Here is a 14,827-nt window from a genome sequence, read left to right as displayed (position 1 = left end):
GTCAAAGGTTCTGCAGTTACAACAAACTACTTCATACTTCTCAAAGCTCACATCAGGCTCTGGAAGGTCATCTCTGATGACTTCCGAATCAGCCGAGGAGCACGGCAGGGCTTTTCCCGCTCCATTTTGCGCTAGCAATAGAGCCGCTTGTGCAATGGATCCAGGCAGACGCACAGATCCAGGCTTTAATGGGCACCAAGACTAGAGAACAAAATCACATTATAGGCCAATTAAGTACTCGTGTTTCTATCAGAACTGCAGTGGTCCGACCTCAGTCTGTTACAGATCCTCAGCTTATTTGGTACTTTCTCTGGGCTGTGGCTCCATTAGACCAAGTCTTCTCTGTATGCGATTGGTGACCAACCAGTGACTTGGCACGGGCAAAAAACATTTGATGAGCGGAAGGGGGTTCAGATATTTGGGGGTTTATGTTACACCAGACCCCAGAGTACTTGGCATAACCCCATTCAACCGTTGTTAGATAAACTGGGAGCGGACATCTCATTCTGGTCAGCCCTGCCCCAATCACTTCTGGGCCATTCAGCTATCCTCAAGATGGTCTCACTGCCTCGAATCCTTTACCAGTTGCAGAAACCGATCTATATAATCCCCTAGTGCTTATTTACCAAACTAGAAGGGATTATAAAGAAGTTTCTGTGGAATGGTGGGACCGCCAGGATTGCATTAAATAGAAGTTATAAGTCTACATACGATGGGGGTATAGGGACAGCATATGTGGGGGTATAGCGACAGCAGATGTGACGTGCTATCATCGGGCTGGCCAACTGCCTTCCTTCCATTATTGGTGACATAATTCAGACGATGACCGGGTAAATGCCGCTGAAGGCTGGGCACTGTCCTGCTACACCTCCTCTATGGAGGCATACATACACTGGATCTTCCTCCATCCACATCAGGAGTACTGCACAATTGGAACAACACCAATAGAGAATTGGGGTGGAAGGGTAGATTCTCAGAGGCGACTCCCTTGTGTAAGGGACAAAGACTCCCCAAGGTTATCCATTTGGAAGGCTTCTATTTATGGGAAACTGTTGGGATCTACAAACTAGGGGATGTGATGCGAAGCACTACTATGAAATCGTTTGCAACACTTCAGGAGGATTTTGAAATCCACCAAAGCCAATTCTTCCAATATCTCCAACTCTGCCTATGCATGGACACCATACGCAGGGCCCCTAGAGGACCCGCTGATGGCTAGCCCCTTCGAGAATAAATTATTGGAGAGAAACCTGGGTCCCCATCAGATGTCACAAATATACCACACCTTGGTGCTTAACACTCCTGATACTTTCCTAAAACAGAGGCGCTTGGGAATCAGATCTAGGCTGGCAAGAAAAAGAGAATTGGAGGGAAGCTCTCCACGGAATGTAGAGATTGCCACATCATTCAGAATCGTTCAGCTGTACAATCTCCAAAGAACATATTGAGCGAGGTATCGGTTGTGGAAGAGGGGTCTGGTGCCCTCTTCCGAGATGCTTGCTGAGCAGAGGTGGAAGACCTACTACGTACAATTTGGTACTATAAGGAGCTGACCCCTTTTCGGGAGGCGTGCTCACTACAAGGGGGTGGGGGGACTGGAGGATCCCAAGAGACTCAAAGCTAGTGCTGCTACATATAAGGGCTTATCTGGGCAGTAACGGATATATCACATGGCATTGGAAAAAAGATGCATCCCGCACTCTGGAGGACAAAAAAGTACTCCTGTACGACTTTAGAGATACCAATCTACACAGCCAGAGGTTGTCCACAAAAGCACTTAAAGATTTGGGCGTACTGGGCTCAATACAGTGGAATCTTGCTTGAACCCAGCAGGATCAACAGATCTGTAGGGAAAAAAATCCAAACATTTCTAATCATGGCTCAGAAATGGACTGAGGAGCCATGGGGGTGCGGAGGGGGATGGGGAGGGGAGAGGTACTGTTTATGTACTTGTTCTGTATGCTGGGTTATTGAATCTAGGACTAACATTTTATTGTAAATCTGACAATAGAGGAAAATTCAATAAAATGTAAAAGAAAAAAAAAAAGAAGAAATTAAGTACTCGAATTACACAAGAGTACTAAATACTACACACTACTAGTGAAATAAACTTTAAAAAAACAGTCATTGTTCCTGGGCGCTACTTTGGCAAGGGCTGTGCTCACCCCGCTTCCTCGATGTCCCCAGTGTCCATTAGTTCTCTTCATGGTTTTGGGTAATCCAAGCCATAATTAAGGGAAAACAGGTGCAGCTTAAATTTAATACAGGTGCAGCTTAGTCGCACCCGAACAGTAACTGTATTGAAACAGAGGGCCTGATTTAGAGTTTGTTTGACGGGTTACGCCATCACAAATGTGATGGATATCCCATCCACCTTGTTGCAAATGCATTATATCCTGTGGCATATGAAGGGACATCACAACACCCCCTACCAGGACCCATCGAATGGTGGCCACAGCACAGATGCTAAAGACAAGCCTGTAAGTGACTGGATCATCCCAAGCTCCAGAAATCCTTGTCTTGCCCCTTCCTGCCGCTATTCTACTGCGACACACTGCACACTGATCCCTGGACACCACCATCCATGAGGCTGCCTCGCTGCACCACACAACACTGAGGGAGCATTCTACTGAGCTTCCTACAAATTCTCATGCAATTACCCAACCCTCAGAGCACCTGTATCAACAGCATCCAAAATCTCACTCTCTCATACTCACACAGTTCTGCAACCACCAACAAAACTCTGCAGTAACATCTAATTCACTCACCAAAAACACAACAGAAATCTGGGACCTGCTGCACAACATCACCTGGACCGATTTTTCCTCACAGAAACCTGACTGAAGTCCTCAACCGGAGCCCCCTAAGAATGTAATCAATTGTATCACCTCACGTGAGACTCCCTAGCCTCTTTCAAACACAGCAAATCAACAGGATCCCAGTAGAGCTATATAAATTACTTCAAGGTGATCTGGCTATACTCCTTCAGGATTTTTTTTGGATGTCCAATACCGGGGGATCCCGCCTAATTCATGGAAGGAAACAGACATAATTTTATTTCATAAAAAGGGGAAACCTCGGTCAGCACCTGGATCATACCGACCCATCTCTCTGATAAATTCAGATACAAAGATATATTCAAAAATGTTAGCAACTCAGCTCCAGAGAATCATAGCCAGGTTGGTCTCACCCTGGCAGCATGGATTTGTGCCAGAAAGGGGGGCAACGGATCACACTCGGCGAGTAATATCTCTGCTAGATCTAGCTGCAGCAAGGGGGGATGGGTTGGTTGTGAATCTCTTGGACGCAGAGAAGGCCTTTGACAGAGTGAAGTGGCAGTATCTGGTGGGGTGGGGGGGTGGGTGGGTGGGTGGGTGGGGGGGGGGGGGGGGGAGACTTCAGCGGAGTGAGTGATAGGTCCAAAAATGATAACAGCAATTCAGGCGATGTATCATAAAACATTTGCTAGACTACAAATGATGGGAGTGGCATCAGATCCGATAGAGGTAGCAAGGGGCACTCGGCAGGATTGCCCATGCTCCCCAATCCTGTTCGCCATAGATCTGGATCCATTTATTAGACAGATAACTGAGAACTTAGCGACTGAACCTTATGAAATCAATGGATATGAGACAAAAATACTTGCGCACGCGGACGATATTGCGGTCATTACATCAAACCCAGCAACAACAATAGTAGAAATAGAGAGAATGGCAGAGGAATTTGGCAGTAGGTCAGGCTATTGTCTGAATAAAGGAAAGACACAGATAGTCTGCACCGGACAGGGACATTTTCAAGATCAGCGTCAGAAAGATATTGCATCCTATCTGGGAGTAAAGATTGGGCCGGATATGGACACATTATGGGCAAATAATATTGACCCTGTGCTACAGGAGATATCCACCGAGCTACGACGGTTGGATAATTAGCATTTAAAGATAGTGGGCAGAATCAATGTCCTAAAAATGAAGATTTTCCCGAAGATACTTAATTTATTTCGAGCGATCCCTCTAGAACTGCCACCCTGCTCATTTCAGAAAATTAATTACATTTTTTCTAATTTTATTTGGAGCTATCAAAAAACTAGACGGGCCTTGAGGACATTAAGTTTGCCTAGAGAGAGAGGGGGTTTATTTATTTTATTAATTTATTTTATTTAAAGAGTTTTATATAGCGCTGGCTAGACCCGAAGGTATCAGAGCGCTTTACATGAGAATCAACAATGTAACAGAACAAATTCAACAATTACACAATACATCAAAAAATAGGCAATTCAATTAGGAGGGGAGAAAAATGGAGAGAAAAGTAGTGGAGGGAGCAGGGGAGGTGAGAGAGGGAGGATAAGGGAAGAGACAATAAGGAGAGACGAAAAGAAGTCTGTCTAAAGACAGACTGGGTAGGTGACGACCAAGGAGGGAATCTAAGGCCCATCTCCCCTATAGCTAAACCAAGTAGCTCCAACGGGCATCAGACGAAATTGTTCAGTCTCAATACATTGGGAGAGGAGAGAAGGAGAGACATAAAATAGAGGGCGGATGCGGGAGGAGAGGATAGGAGAGACGAAAGGAAGTGGAACATTGTGGTTCAACAATATAACAGAAATAGATCAACAATTACACAATTACATCAAACAATCAGCAATGCATTAGGAGAGGAGAGAAAGGATAGAGAAAAGTACGGGGGGTAGGGGAAGTGAGAAAGTGAGGATAAGGGAAGAGACAATAAGGAGAGATGAAAAGAAGTCCGTCTAAAGACCGACTGGGTAGATGACGACCAAGGAGGGAGTCCACGGCCCATCTCCCCTATAGCTAAACCAGGTAGCTCCATCGGGCATCAGACTAAATAGTTTAGTCTCAATACATTGAGAGAGGAGAGAAGGAGAGACATAACTAGAGGGAGGATGCGGAGGAGACAACAGGAGAGACGAAGGGAGGTGCAACAATGTGGTTCAACAATATAACAGAAAAAGATCGATAATTACACATTACATCAAACAATCAGCAATACATTAGGAGAGGAGAGAAAGGAGAGAGCGAAGTAGTGGGGGGTAGGGGAGGTGAGAAAGTGAGGATAAGGGAAGAGACAACCGTAGAGACGAAAGGAAGTCAGTCTAAAGATCGACTGTGTAGGTGACGACCAAGAAGGGAATCCATGGCCCATCTCCCCTATATCTAAACCAGGTAGCTCCATTGGGCTTCAGACAAAATAGTTTGGTCTCAAGTGTCGAGGGAAGAGGTTCACTGAGAAACAGGGTGGGGACAAGGGGAGGGGCAGGTGAAGGCAGAGGACAGAAGCGGAAAAGAGTAGGAGCGGAGAGGGGAGGGAGTTGGGGGAAGAGAGAGGGGGAAGATAAGGGCAGGAGAGATGCGGGAGCGTTTGCCCGAAAGTCCGGCTGGGTAGGTGATAGTCAAAGGAGGGAGTCCAAAGTTATTCTCCCCTAAGGTTCGCAAGGTATTTCCTCGTGAACGTGGGGCTCTGCCTGCGTTGGTTGCCGAGGCAGAAAGTGCAGATCGGGTTATTACCTGGCAAATTTCGTGCTAGAAATTGGAGAACTATTGGGAGCAGATAAATGTGTGAGTGAGGATAGAGTCCCATCAATCTACCAACTAGGTGTGGGGAGAGAATCAACAGGGCTCCTCCCCAGACAGCTAGAACCTAGCTATTATAAAAAAAAAACCATTCTAAAATGTTTGAAAGCAGCTAGATCCGTTTGGAGCAAAGTATGTAAAATTATGGGAATTCCAAAATGTAATCGGTATACCCCATTGTGGGGAATATCGATTTTCCCAGCCGAATTTTTGGATAACATGGCTAGAGAGTGGGCACAGGTGGGTATACAGCTAGTTGGGGACCTATTTAACGAAAATTCCGATAGGCTGTCATTTACAGTACTGGCTCAGAAATTTGAGGTTCGTAATAGAACATATTTTAAATATATTCAAATGAGGGGATGTATAAAGAACCTACTCAGGAAACAGGAAAACCTCCGGGCAATACCGCTATTGGCTAAAATATTTTGGGGTGATGGGAGGATAGGGGAAATGTATAAAATTCTAATAGAAACAATACCTGACGATGTGGAGAACACGGAGTCAAAGTGGGCATCATAACTGGGGGACAACGATATAGTATTGATATGTCATTAAAATTGGGTGAAAGCATATTTTTGGCTGCAAACCTTCAAACCCAACATTATAAGACTCTGTTTAACCTATATTACACCCCAGCAAAACTCTTTAGGTGGGGGAAACGAGACAACGATCAGTGCTCCAGATGTCAGCACAGCCCGGCGGACATTACGCATATGTTTTATGCGCGTATATACCGGACTCCTCTAATAAAGGGTATAGAAAAATTCTGGTATGAATTGATGAATTGCACAATCAAGATTAGGGCTCCGTTGATGCTTTTAGGGTATGATGGTCACCGAGTTAATACCTGCATATAGGAATTTTGGTTTTGTCTAAATAGAGGTTGCAAGGCTATTAATAGCTACAGCTTGGAAAGACTCGAACCCATCGGTATATACCGCTTGGCTTCCTCGCCTATTGAATATATAGAATATGGAAATGGCTCTTTATAAAAACAAGGGTCATCGAGCTAGTAAGAAAGGGGATAAGATCTGGGCCCCCTTATCAAAATGGCTGGGAAAAAGCCAAGATGAACTAGGAAATAGAATAGGTATAGGTTGAATTATGACACTAGAAAGAGCGGGAATTTGGTGAAGTAATGTTGTAAGGATGTTTTTTGGTTTGTATGCTCTCTTCAGTATATTTGTGTTCTATACTTCTGCTCTCTCTAAAATGTATGTATGGTTAATAGTAATGTCTATATTTATTATCTGTTTTTAGAATCTGCTGTATAAAGTGCTAAGCCACCTGAAAATGTACCTAATGGCAAATAAAAACTTAAAAAAATAAAAATAAAAAAAACAAATCAACAAGATCTAGACCCCAAGACCAGTATGTAGATGGAAAAACTCAAATTGATGAAACGACACTGCAAACAACTGGAGTGCAAACAACTGGAGTGCAAATGGACAATGAGCCGGGACAATGCCAATAGGAGTACATTGAAACCCATCCTGAGATACTACCACCAAATGATCCAGACCACGAAGCACGCCGCCCTGGAGGACCGCATTGATGCTAGCACCAACAGAAGCAAGGAAACCTTCGCCATTGTGAAGGATTTCACCTCACCAGCAGCCGCCTCCAACTCAAACACCCATTCTCAGGACTGCGGCAACAAGCTCTCTCAATTCTTCAGCAACAAAATCAAAGTCATTTAGAGCACTTCAAACCGCAAGCGGATCCGACATACCTCGTCAAACGCTTTCCGATCCTATCCAAAGAACCAATTCTAATCATATGGTGCATCAACACCCCCGAAGAAACCCCTGCCAACATGCAGTCCATCCACTAAGGACCCCCATAGGACCCCTGCCGCCACGTCTCCTACAGGACTGCAACCCATCAGCGCTATGCTAACACCCATTCTTAATGCCTCCACCTCTCCTGTGACCATTCCAAAGTGCTGGAAAACACATAACTGTCCTCCCATTGCTGAAAAAACTCTCCACTGACCCTTTAATGCTCACCAACTACAGATTGATCTCCTTGCTACCATACCCAGCCACGGTCTTACAGAAAAATATCAACAGACACCACACCAAAAACCTCAACGACCACCAACTCCTCAACACTGCCAGTCTGGTTTCAAACCCAACCACAGTACGGAAACTGCCTCACAACAGAGGCACAAAAAGGCGTAAGGATTCCGCACCTGGATAAATGAAGGCAAAATGCAGTCCTCACCTAAAGGTTTCCCCAACATTTACCAGAGTCTGCAGTCCCACCCTAGCCCTTACCATCCACCAAATGTCAATGTTCAGGAAAACTAATCAGCAGCTCCTTGACTACAAATGGCTTTATAGAATATCTAAAAAAAGCAGTGCTTTCCATCCGATTTCTTCTTGCTAAGTATCCACACTTCAGCAACAGGAATGTGAACAATACACTTCCACTGTCTGGGAGCACATTCTGCACCTCCATCTTGTGCACGGCCAGGCCAGGGGCCTCCGAATGTATCTCACTGCCCTCCATTTTTCAGATTCTCTCTCACACACAAACACACACAGAAAGCATGTGTCAGCAAGGCGACACACAGCAATATGCTTAACATCTGCTCGGGATGCTAGTGCAAGGGACTGAGTAGGCAAATAGAAGCCAAACTTTACACGAAAGGGCCAGCAGGCCTCCATTCGAGTGTCTCAGATGCAAAGGTCTGTTCAACTATTGATTCTTAGAACACTGTATGCTGCCACAACCACTATATATGCTAAAGTGGTTGTTCTTAACCTTTTGAGAGGCTCTTAACCTTTAGACATCTGTGGAACCCCAACTAAATCATGACTGGACCTCCACCAATGCTATTTCTACAAAATAAACCTCAAAATAATACACAAAAACACAGAAACAAGTATACATCAAACAAATACCCAAATCATGAAATACTGTATTTAATTCACAACTATGGAAACATTTTAATTTTAATGGGAGTGCTAAAAATGTAGTTTTATTTCTAAAAGTCTTAGCAATATTCTAGATTCTAACATAGCACTTTGTCTTTCTTGCTCCTAATGCAGTCTTTCTGTTGGCACATACTATTGCTTCATTGAGGCCTCCAATCATCCAGACTAGATTCTGCTTGCAGTACTTGCACTGCTCCAATGAATCCAGATACCAACTTCATCTAATTTTTAGCGTCCAATTTCAAATTCCTTACCACTCGCAGAGCATTTTAAAACTTTCCATTTTCAATACTGCTTCATTGTGTATAAGTACTTTATTAGTCTGCTGCTAACCCCTAGTGATCTGCAGACCATAGGTTAAGAAATGCTGTGCTAAACCCAACAAGGGCCACTGTCAACCAATGAGGTATACCCTTCCAAGTCACAGGGCAAGTCCAGGACCTACTCATCGTCAAGGACAGGCAGGGTCTCTTCTGTGCAATCGCTAATTTAGTGCGACGCCAGGGCTAAAAAAAAAAAAGAGAAACACAGTTGGGCACTTATGGCAGGGGAACATGCCCATTTACTATGCAGGGGACATCCTGTCCCAACACAATATAGATCTTCTTTTTGTTCCCTAATATTACCCTACTCTGCACCCAGTGCCTCTGCCCAGGAAGGGATCTGTGACCTGTACAATTGCTTTCCTTTATAATGAATTCCCACAGTTTTGGTAGCACCTGTCTCTGCCACAGTGGTCAATGGCAAAAAAAATGTTTACACTTGTTTGGCCATTCTACCATTCCCATATACTTCACCAGTTGCTACTCCGCCAAAGAAGTCTTCTTTTTTGTTGAATTGCTCTTACATCGCTAAAGTAAGCAAACCTTCTCAGGGAGACTTTACAATGGACCTCTTTGCAATCAAGGTTCCCTAAACAACTGCATCATAATTTTAAAGAATCAATAATCTAGCAGCATTTCTGGGTTTGGGATACTGAAAGACAGTGGCATAAATTAGAGATTTTACATACAGAAAATAGAAGTTTCAAGGTGCTCTGCAAGGTACACCAAGGGGCATTTTATACTAGCTAAAGATGTCCTGGAAATGTGTTTATTGCCCATTACAATACGAAACAATTCAAAGAGGACACGGCTTGGCACAATTCTGTCCAATAGTAATGGAGGAACTCAGCATGTACAACTGACCTTCCCGCTAACACTCAAACCAGCTCTCAATTCAGACTTTTCACTTCCTTCGCTTCATTGGCTATTTCGAAAGCATCAGAATCTGCTTATCTTCGTACAATACATTGTACAACAAAGACACACCCACTATCAAATGTATCCAATTTCAGGGGCACTGACTTGTGTACTAAAAAGCCCTGGATCAATGAACACATGACATACACAAATATCATTTGGAGGCATAAAGGAGTACAGTTGCCCAGCACGGAGTACCGGTAATACCCACCAATGCGCTTAAAAACATTCACAAATCAAACAAATCTTTATCAGGTAAGGCAAAACTTTTCTAACTATTAAGCATAATTGCTTTATTTCTTCAATCCCAAATAATGTACATCCTTTAGCTAAAATTACGAAAATGATCTAACTTCAGCCAACATGAGTTTCACAATATTCAATTTTTTCAAGCGGTCAGTATCCATTTTGAAATTCATCATTCCAAGTACATTTCCTCCCAGCGAGTTAAACATGGTCTACTCAAAATCATAATGACAGTGTCCCCGTTCCTCCTCAAATCCCATGAACACTATGACAGCTGATTTACCTGTGCATTATAAAATACATCCCACTCTTGGCACCCATTAATACTTTAGCAATAGTTTCACAAATGCCAGTTGCACTGGAGAAGTTACTCTAACTTTGCTCCAATATGCCCAGTTATATATGTACACACAATTTTACATAGCACAGAGTTTGAAGGGCTCTTAGAACCGGAGTAGCTGTTGTTGCCATTAGTATGCTTTTTATTTTTTTAATTAGCAAAAACAAGTCTATTCACCAGCAGTTCTCCCTCATAAAATTGCACCCTACAGGCACAAAGCACTGACGAAGCTCCAAAGACTACAACTGATCAAACAAATTAATCCCCAGAAACATTGAAGCTACTAAAATCTTGCTTATCCAAGTGATGCTCTTACACACATTGAAATCAATTTGTTCACATGAGCAACAGGCAGTGATGGCGTGTAGCTAAGGAAACACTTAAGTGTCTTTGGGATGTTCTACGCCGGTGTGGGAGTTCCATCACTGTTCACTCTCTAATACAGCCCAGCCTCTGAATGAGGGATAACTGGATTTCGAGGTCTTTCCGAACTCAAAGATAACGTAAAGTCTATAGACGACAGATTACTGAAAGCATAAAGTCTAGAAGACAATTAAGCGCTCACTGGACCACAAGTTTCAGATCGTTCCATTCCAGATCGAATGGAAACCCGGGTACCTTCAAAATCATGTCATTCCGATCGGAAACTGTCCATATGTTGTTTGTTTATATTTTTTTTTAACTCTTATGCGTATTAATGTAATCCCTCATTTTTTGTATTGTTACTTTTATGATTTTTTATTAATCGAATAAAGTGGTATTGAATTGAATTGTTTGTTTATTACACCTGCATGTTTGGCGGGTGTTGTTATATGTCAGAAATGTCGTTGTTAGAGCAAAAATATCCTCTCGCTTTCTATGTATTTGTGGTCCATTGCCCCTTCATATTGCAAAATAACCAAATACAATTTGATGTAAAAAAAATCATGTTATTCCAGCTGAAAATACAGGAAAGTCAAAGCCACGCTGAATTGTAGGTCATTGCAATTGTAGCTGGCACAATACAATGCAAAATAACATAATAAACATCAAATGAATCTAAATGGAACCAATTCACAGTCAGTAGTGATGCTGAAAATCAGGTGTGGATCAGATTGTTTTGGTCCTACATTGGTCAACATTGTATGCCTCTGCATTACGGTCGAGTCTATAGCAGGCAAGACCTATGATCAAGCAAACAGAGCAGCAAACTGTACCTCATCAGGTTCCATAGGTATAATGGTGCAGAGGGCGAAGATGAAGGGATGTACATACTTCATGTACATATAATATGTGGCAACAGCATCGGACACAGAATACGTAGCCAGTATCTGCAAGCAAAGAAATAATGGGGGAAAAAGTGTGGGAATTCCAAAGACAGATATTAGGTTTTCTCCAGCCTCCCCATATGTCTCTAAACTCCCAGAACACCCATCATGTCTAGTAACATGTCTAGTTGACACAAACATACCTGGGGCTCTTCTGTGGCCATTCGACACATTTCTTCAGGATCCAGCTCCACCGGGTCATAGCCCAGCTTGGCTTTGGCTGCAGCTTTCAGGTTTTGACTCCCAACTGGAAGGTAACTGTCCCTCTTTACCCACCTAACAATAAAGAAGACTTGTGCTATAAATAAGTAAAATAGGAGACCTTCACCACTAACTTTAATTGCCCCTTAAAGAATCAACCACAGACGCATCCACCCAACAAACACCACTGACATATCGAACGATCCGTCATATATATATATATATATATATATATATATATATATATATATTCAGTTGAATCCCCCACCTCCTGGCGGAAGTCACGGCACAGCAAACAGGTAAGTCCTTTGTCAAATTGTTTTTATTTTAACACACCATGTGCAAAGTTACATGCAGTAATCGGACGGCCTACGTGTTTCGGCTACTCCTAGCCTTCCACTGGACCATATATATATACACCCCCACACATATACACATATATAGCGTATTTTAAGCGTGTACATGTGTGAGAGTGTATATATATATATCACAGCGGCAAGCGATGGTGCCCTCTCCGCGGCCAGGCAGCCGCGAGAAAATGTTTATACAATTAATGCCTAGGGATTTGCTTGCAATAAAAACGCCCATAAATTAAGTGAAGCACACCGAGGATTACTTGGTAACAGCCCCTGATGACGGGGGTGGAGTCCCCCAGAAACGCGTCGGGCAAATTACTCATTGCACGTGGGGAAGCGCGCTGAGACGCTGTAGCCCGGAGAGGAGAGCCCTGCAGTGTGCCTCTCATGCCACAGGCAATTTGTATAAACATTTTCTCGCGGCTGCCTGGCCGCGGAGAGGGCACCATCGCTTGCCGCTGTGAAACGAGGAGCGGCAGGATGAAGCTTCACAACCAAACTACTTGGAAGTAAAGAAGCGCAGGACTCGTCATGGTATATCAGCGCGCCAAAGCACGAAAAGCAAGCCTACTCAAGGTCTTCAATTGACATTTTATTGATCCAAGACAAACGAGGTGTTTCTTTCACTATGGACTACAAATCCCATAACTCTATCTGGCCACATGCATGCCTAGGGATTTGCTTGCAATAAAAACGCCCATAAATTAAGTGAAGCACACCGAGGATTACTTGGTAACAGCCCCTGATGACGGGGGTGGAGTCCCCCAGAAACGCGTCGGGCAAATTACTCATTGCACGTGGGGAAGCGCGCTGAGACGCTGTAGCCCGGAGAGGAGAGCCCTGCAGTGTGCCTCTCATGCCACAGGCAATTTGTATAATATATATATATATATATATATATATATATATATATATATATATATATATATATATATATATATATATATATACACACACACACACTAAGTACACGTAGTACAAGACTGTTTTACACATATGAGTGTATAACATGTCTGAATGCAACACAGGATAACAGACAATGTAAAACTATGTTAGTTTCACCATCTGGAGGGCAAACTGCCATATTCTGGGGGAAACTGAAGAAGGAATGGTGTTCAAACTCCTGTCTGGGAGTGGCAGAGTACTATGTATCTTGGTGTATACCTCTGCCTTGAACACCACTCACATACAGAATCCATCTGATTTGCCAGTAGGTGATCTTATCTACTTTTAATTTGTCACCAAGTGATGAAACTGGCTGGCTAGAATATGCTCAGTGAGAACAACTAGACAACAAAAGAAGACTTTGCTTGATGGACTTTGATGACTCTGTTGACATGCATGGCAATGCTGTAATTGTAGTTTAAACCAGGTTAGTGTCAAGGAATCCTCCTTCCCAACCCATTATACCAGTTGGCCATCCCCACTCCCAACCCACCTAAAAACTATCCCAGGTGGGTGAATAGCTATATTCTTTTACAGGAGTCTGTACCCTACCTGTAGCAGTCCATGTGAATGCATGAGGGAGATTTGAACTCCCCCTGGCTGTCCTTCTGAAACCCAATTTCTTGGTACATGTCCATCTCATGAACAGCTGCTCTGGCTTCAATAAAAGGCCTAAAAGAAAACAAAAGAGGTAGGAAAAAGTCACCAACATTCAAGAACGTGCATCCCTCAGCAGTTTTCAATGAAAACCACTATCCAAGTCCCAGCCACCACTGACAAAACCTGAGGCAGGTTTGACTGAATTGTCCCAGTGAAGGTCAGGCAAGAAAGCCTGCCTCTTTCACAAATCTGCAAAAGTACCATTCTCCAGGACTGAAAGTGAACAATTATGAAATACATCAGTCACTGGCTTTGAAATGAGTACCAAAAAGCTTGGTTAGTAAAGATGTTGTTGTCCTGAATTCTTTTTAGCCTGTCTATTGAATTGCAGGCTGGACGCAGAAGTATCGGCTCTGGAAGTTCCCCAATGCTGTGAATGGAATCCACACTCAAGGCCACAAAAATGCTTGTGGGTCTTTATGTTAGCAGTATTTTAATTAAATATTCATCTCATTATTTTTGCAGACTTTTATTTTCTTGTTTTTATAAAGTGCTCCACGACTAAAGAAAGCTACTGAGTGCCAAATGGAGCGCAGTCAAGCAAAGGTAAGACAAAGCGTGTAGGTGTTTGGATGGTGACAGTACCAAGTATGCATTCTTGAGTACTTCTTTGGGGGTTTTTCAGGGTTTTTTTTAAAGAAGGCTCAACCGGAGCCTGTCAGACTTGCACCCTATTTATTTTACTTATTTTTTTAAAACAATATTTAGCAAGCATGCAAATTACTAAAAGGTCTAATCACACTGCCACAATTTTAAGTTACAGAGGAAAGTTAACTATTTTTCTAAATGTCAGGTACAGTAGTTGAAAGCCCTGTATAGCTCAAAGGGAAGAGAATCTATGTGTAGGCATAAGAATGGCCAGCCTGTCGGGATTACCTCATCTTGGTTACAACCAAAAGTGGGTTGAGGACAAGCATAAAGAGCACACTGAAGTACCAAACGAAATTCGACAAATGAAACGGGGCCTTTTTTTTTAAACCAATGCACTTGAATATAGC

General features: G+C 43.1%; 1 protein-coding gene across 2 annotated transcripts in view; it reads right to left on the bottom strand.

Annotated features, from left to right (window-relative positions):
- The window catches only part of POLE (DNA polymerase epsilon, catalytic subunit), a 316,779-nt gene that overhangs the window by 223,448 nt on the left and 78,504 nt on the right, over positions 1-14,827 (bottom strand). For both annotated transcript variants that reach the window (XM_078667255.1, XM_078667256.1), the window contains exons 12-14: positions 13,722-13,841; positions 11,811-11,943; positions 11,557-11,670 (exon numbers count right to left, since the gene is read on the bottom strand). In XM_078667255.1, coding sequence (XP_078523381.1) covers positions 11,557-11,670; positions 11,811-11,943; positions 13,722-13,841 — 367 coding nt within the window. The remainder of the gene's footprint in view (positions 1-11,556; positions 11,671-11,810; positions 11,944-13,721; positions 13,842-14,827) is intronic.

Source organism: Lissotriton helveticus, chromosome 11, assembly GCF_964261635.1.
Source record: "Lissotriton helveticus chromosome 11, aLisHel1.1, whole genome shotgun sequence".
Lineage (NCBI taxonomy): Eukaryota > Metazoa > Chordata > Amphibia > Caudata > Salamandridae > Lissotriton > Lissotriton helveticus.
Note: the sequence above shows the minus strand (reverse complement) of the source record. Positions and strands in the feature narration are given on the sequence as shown.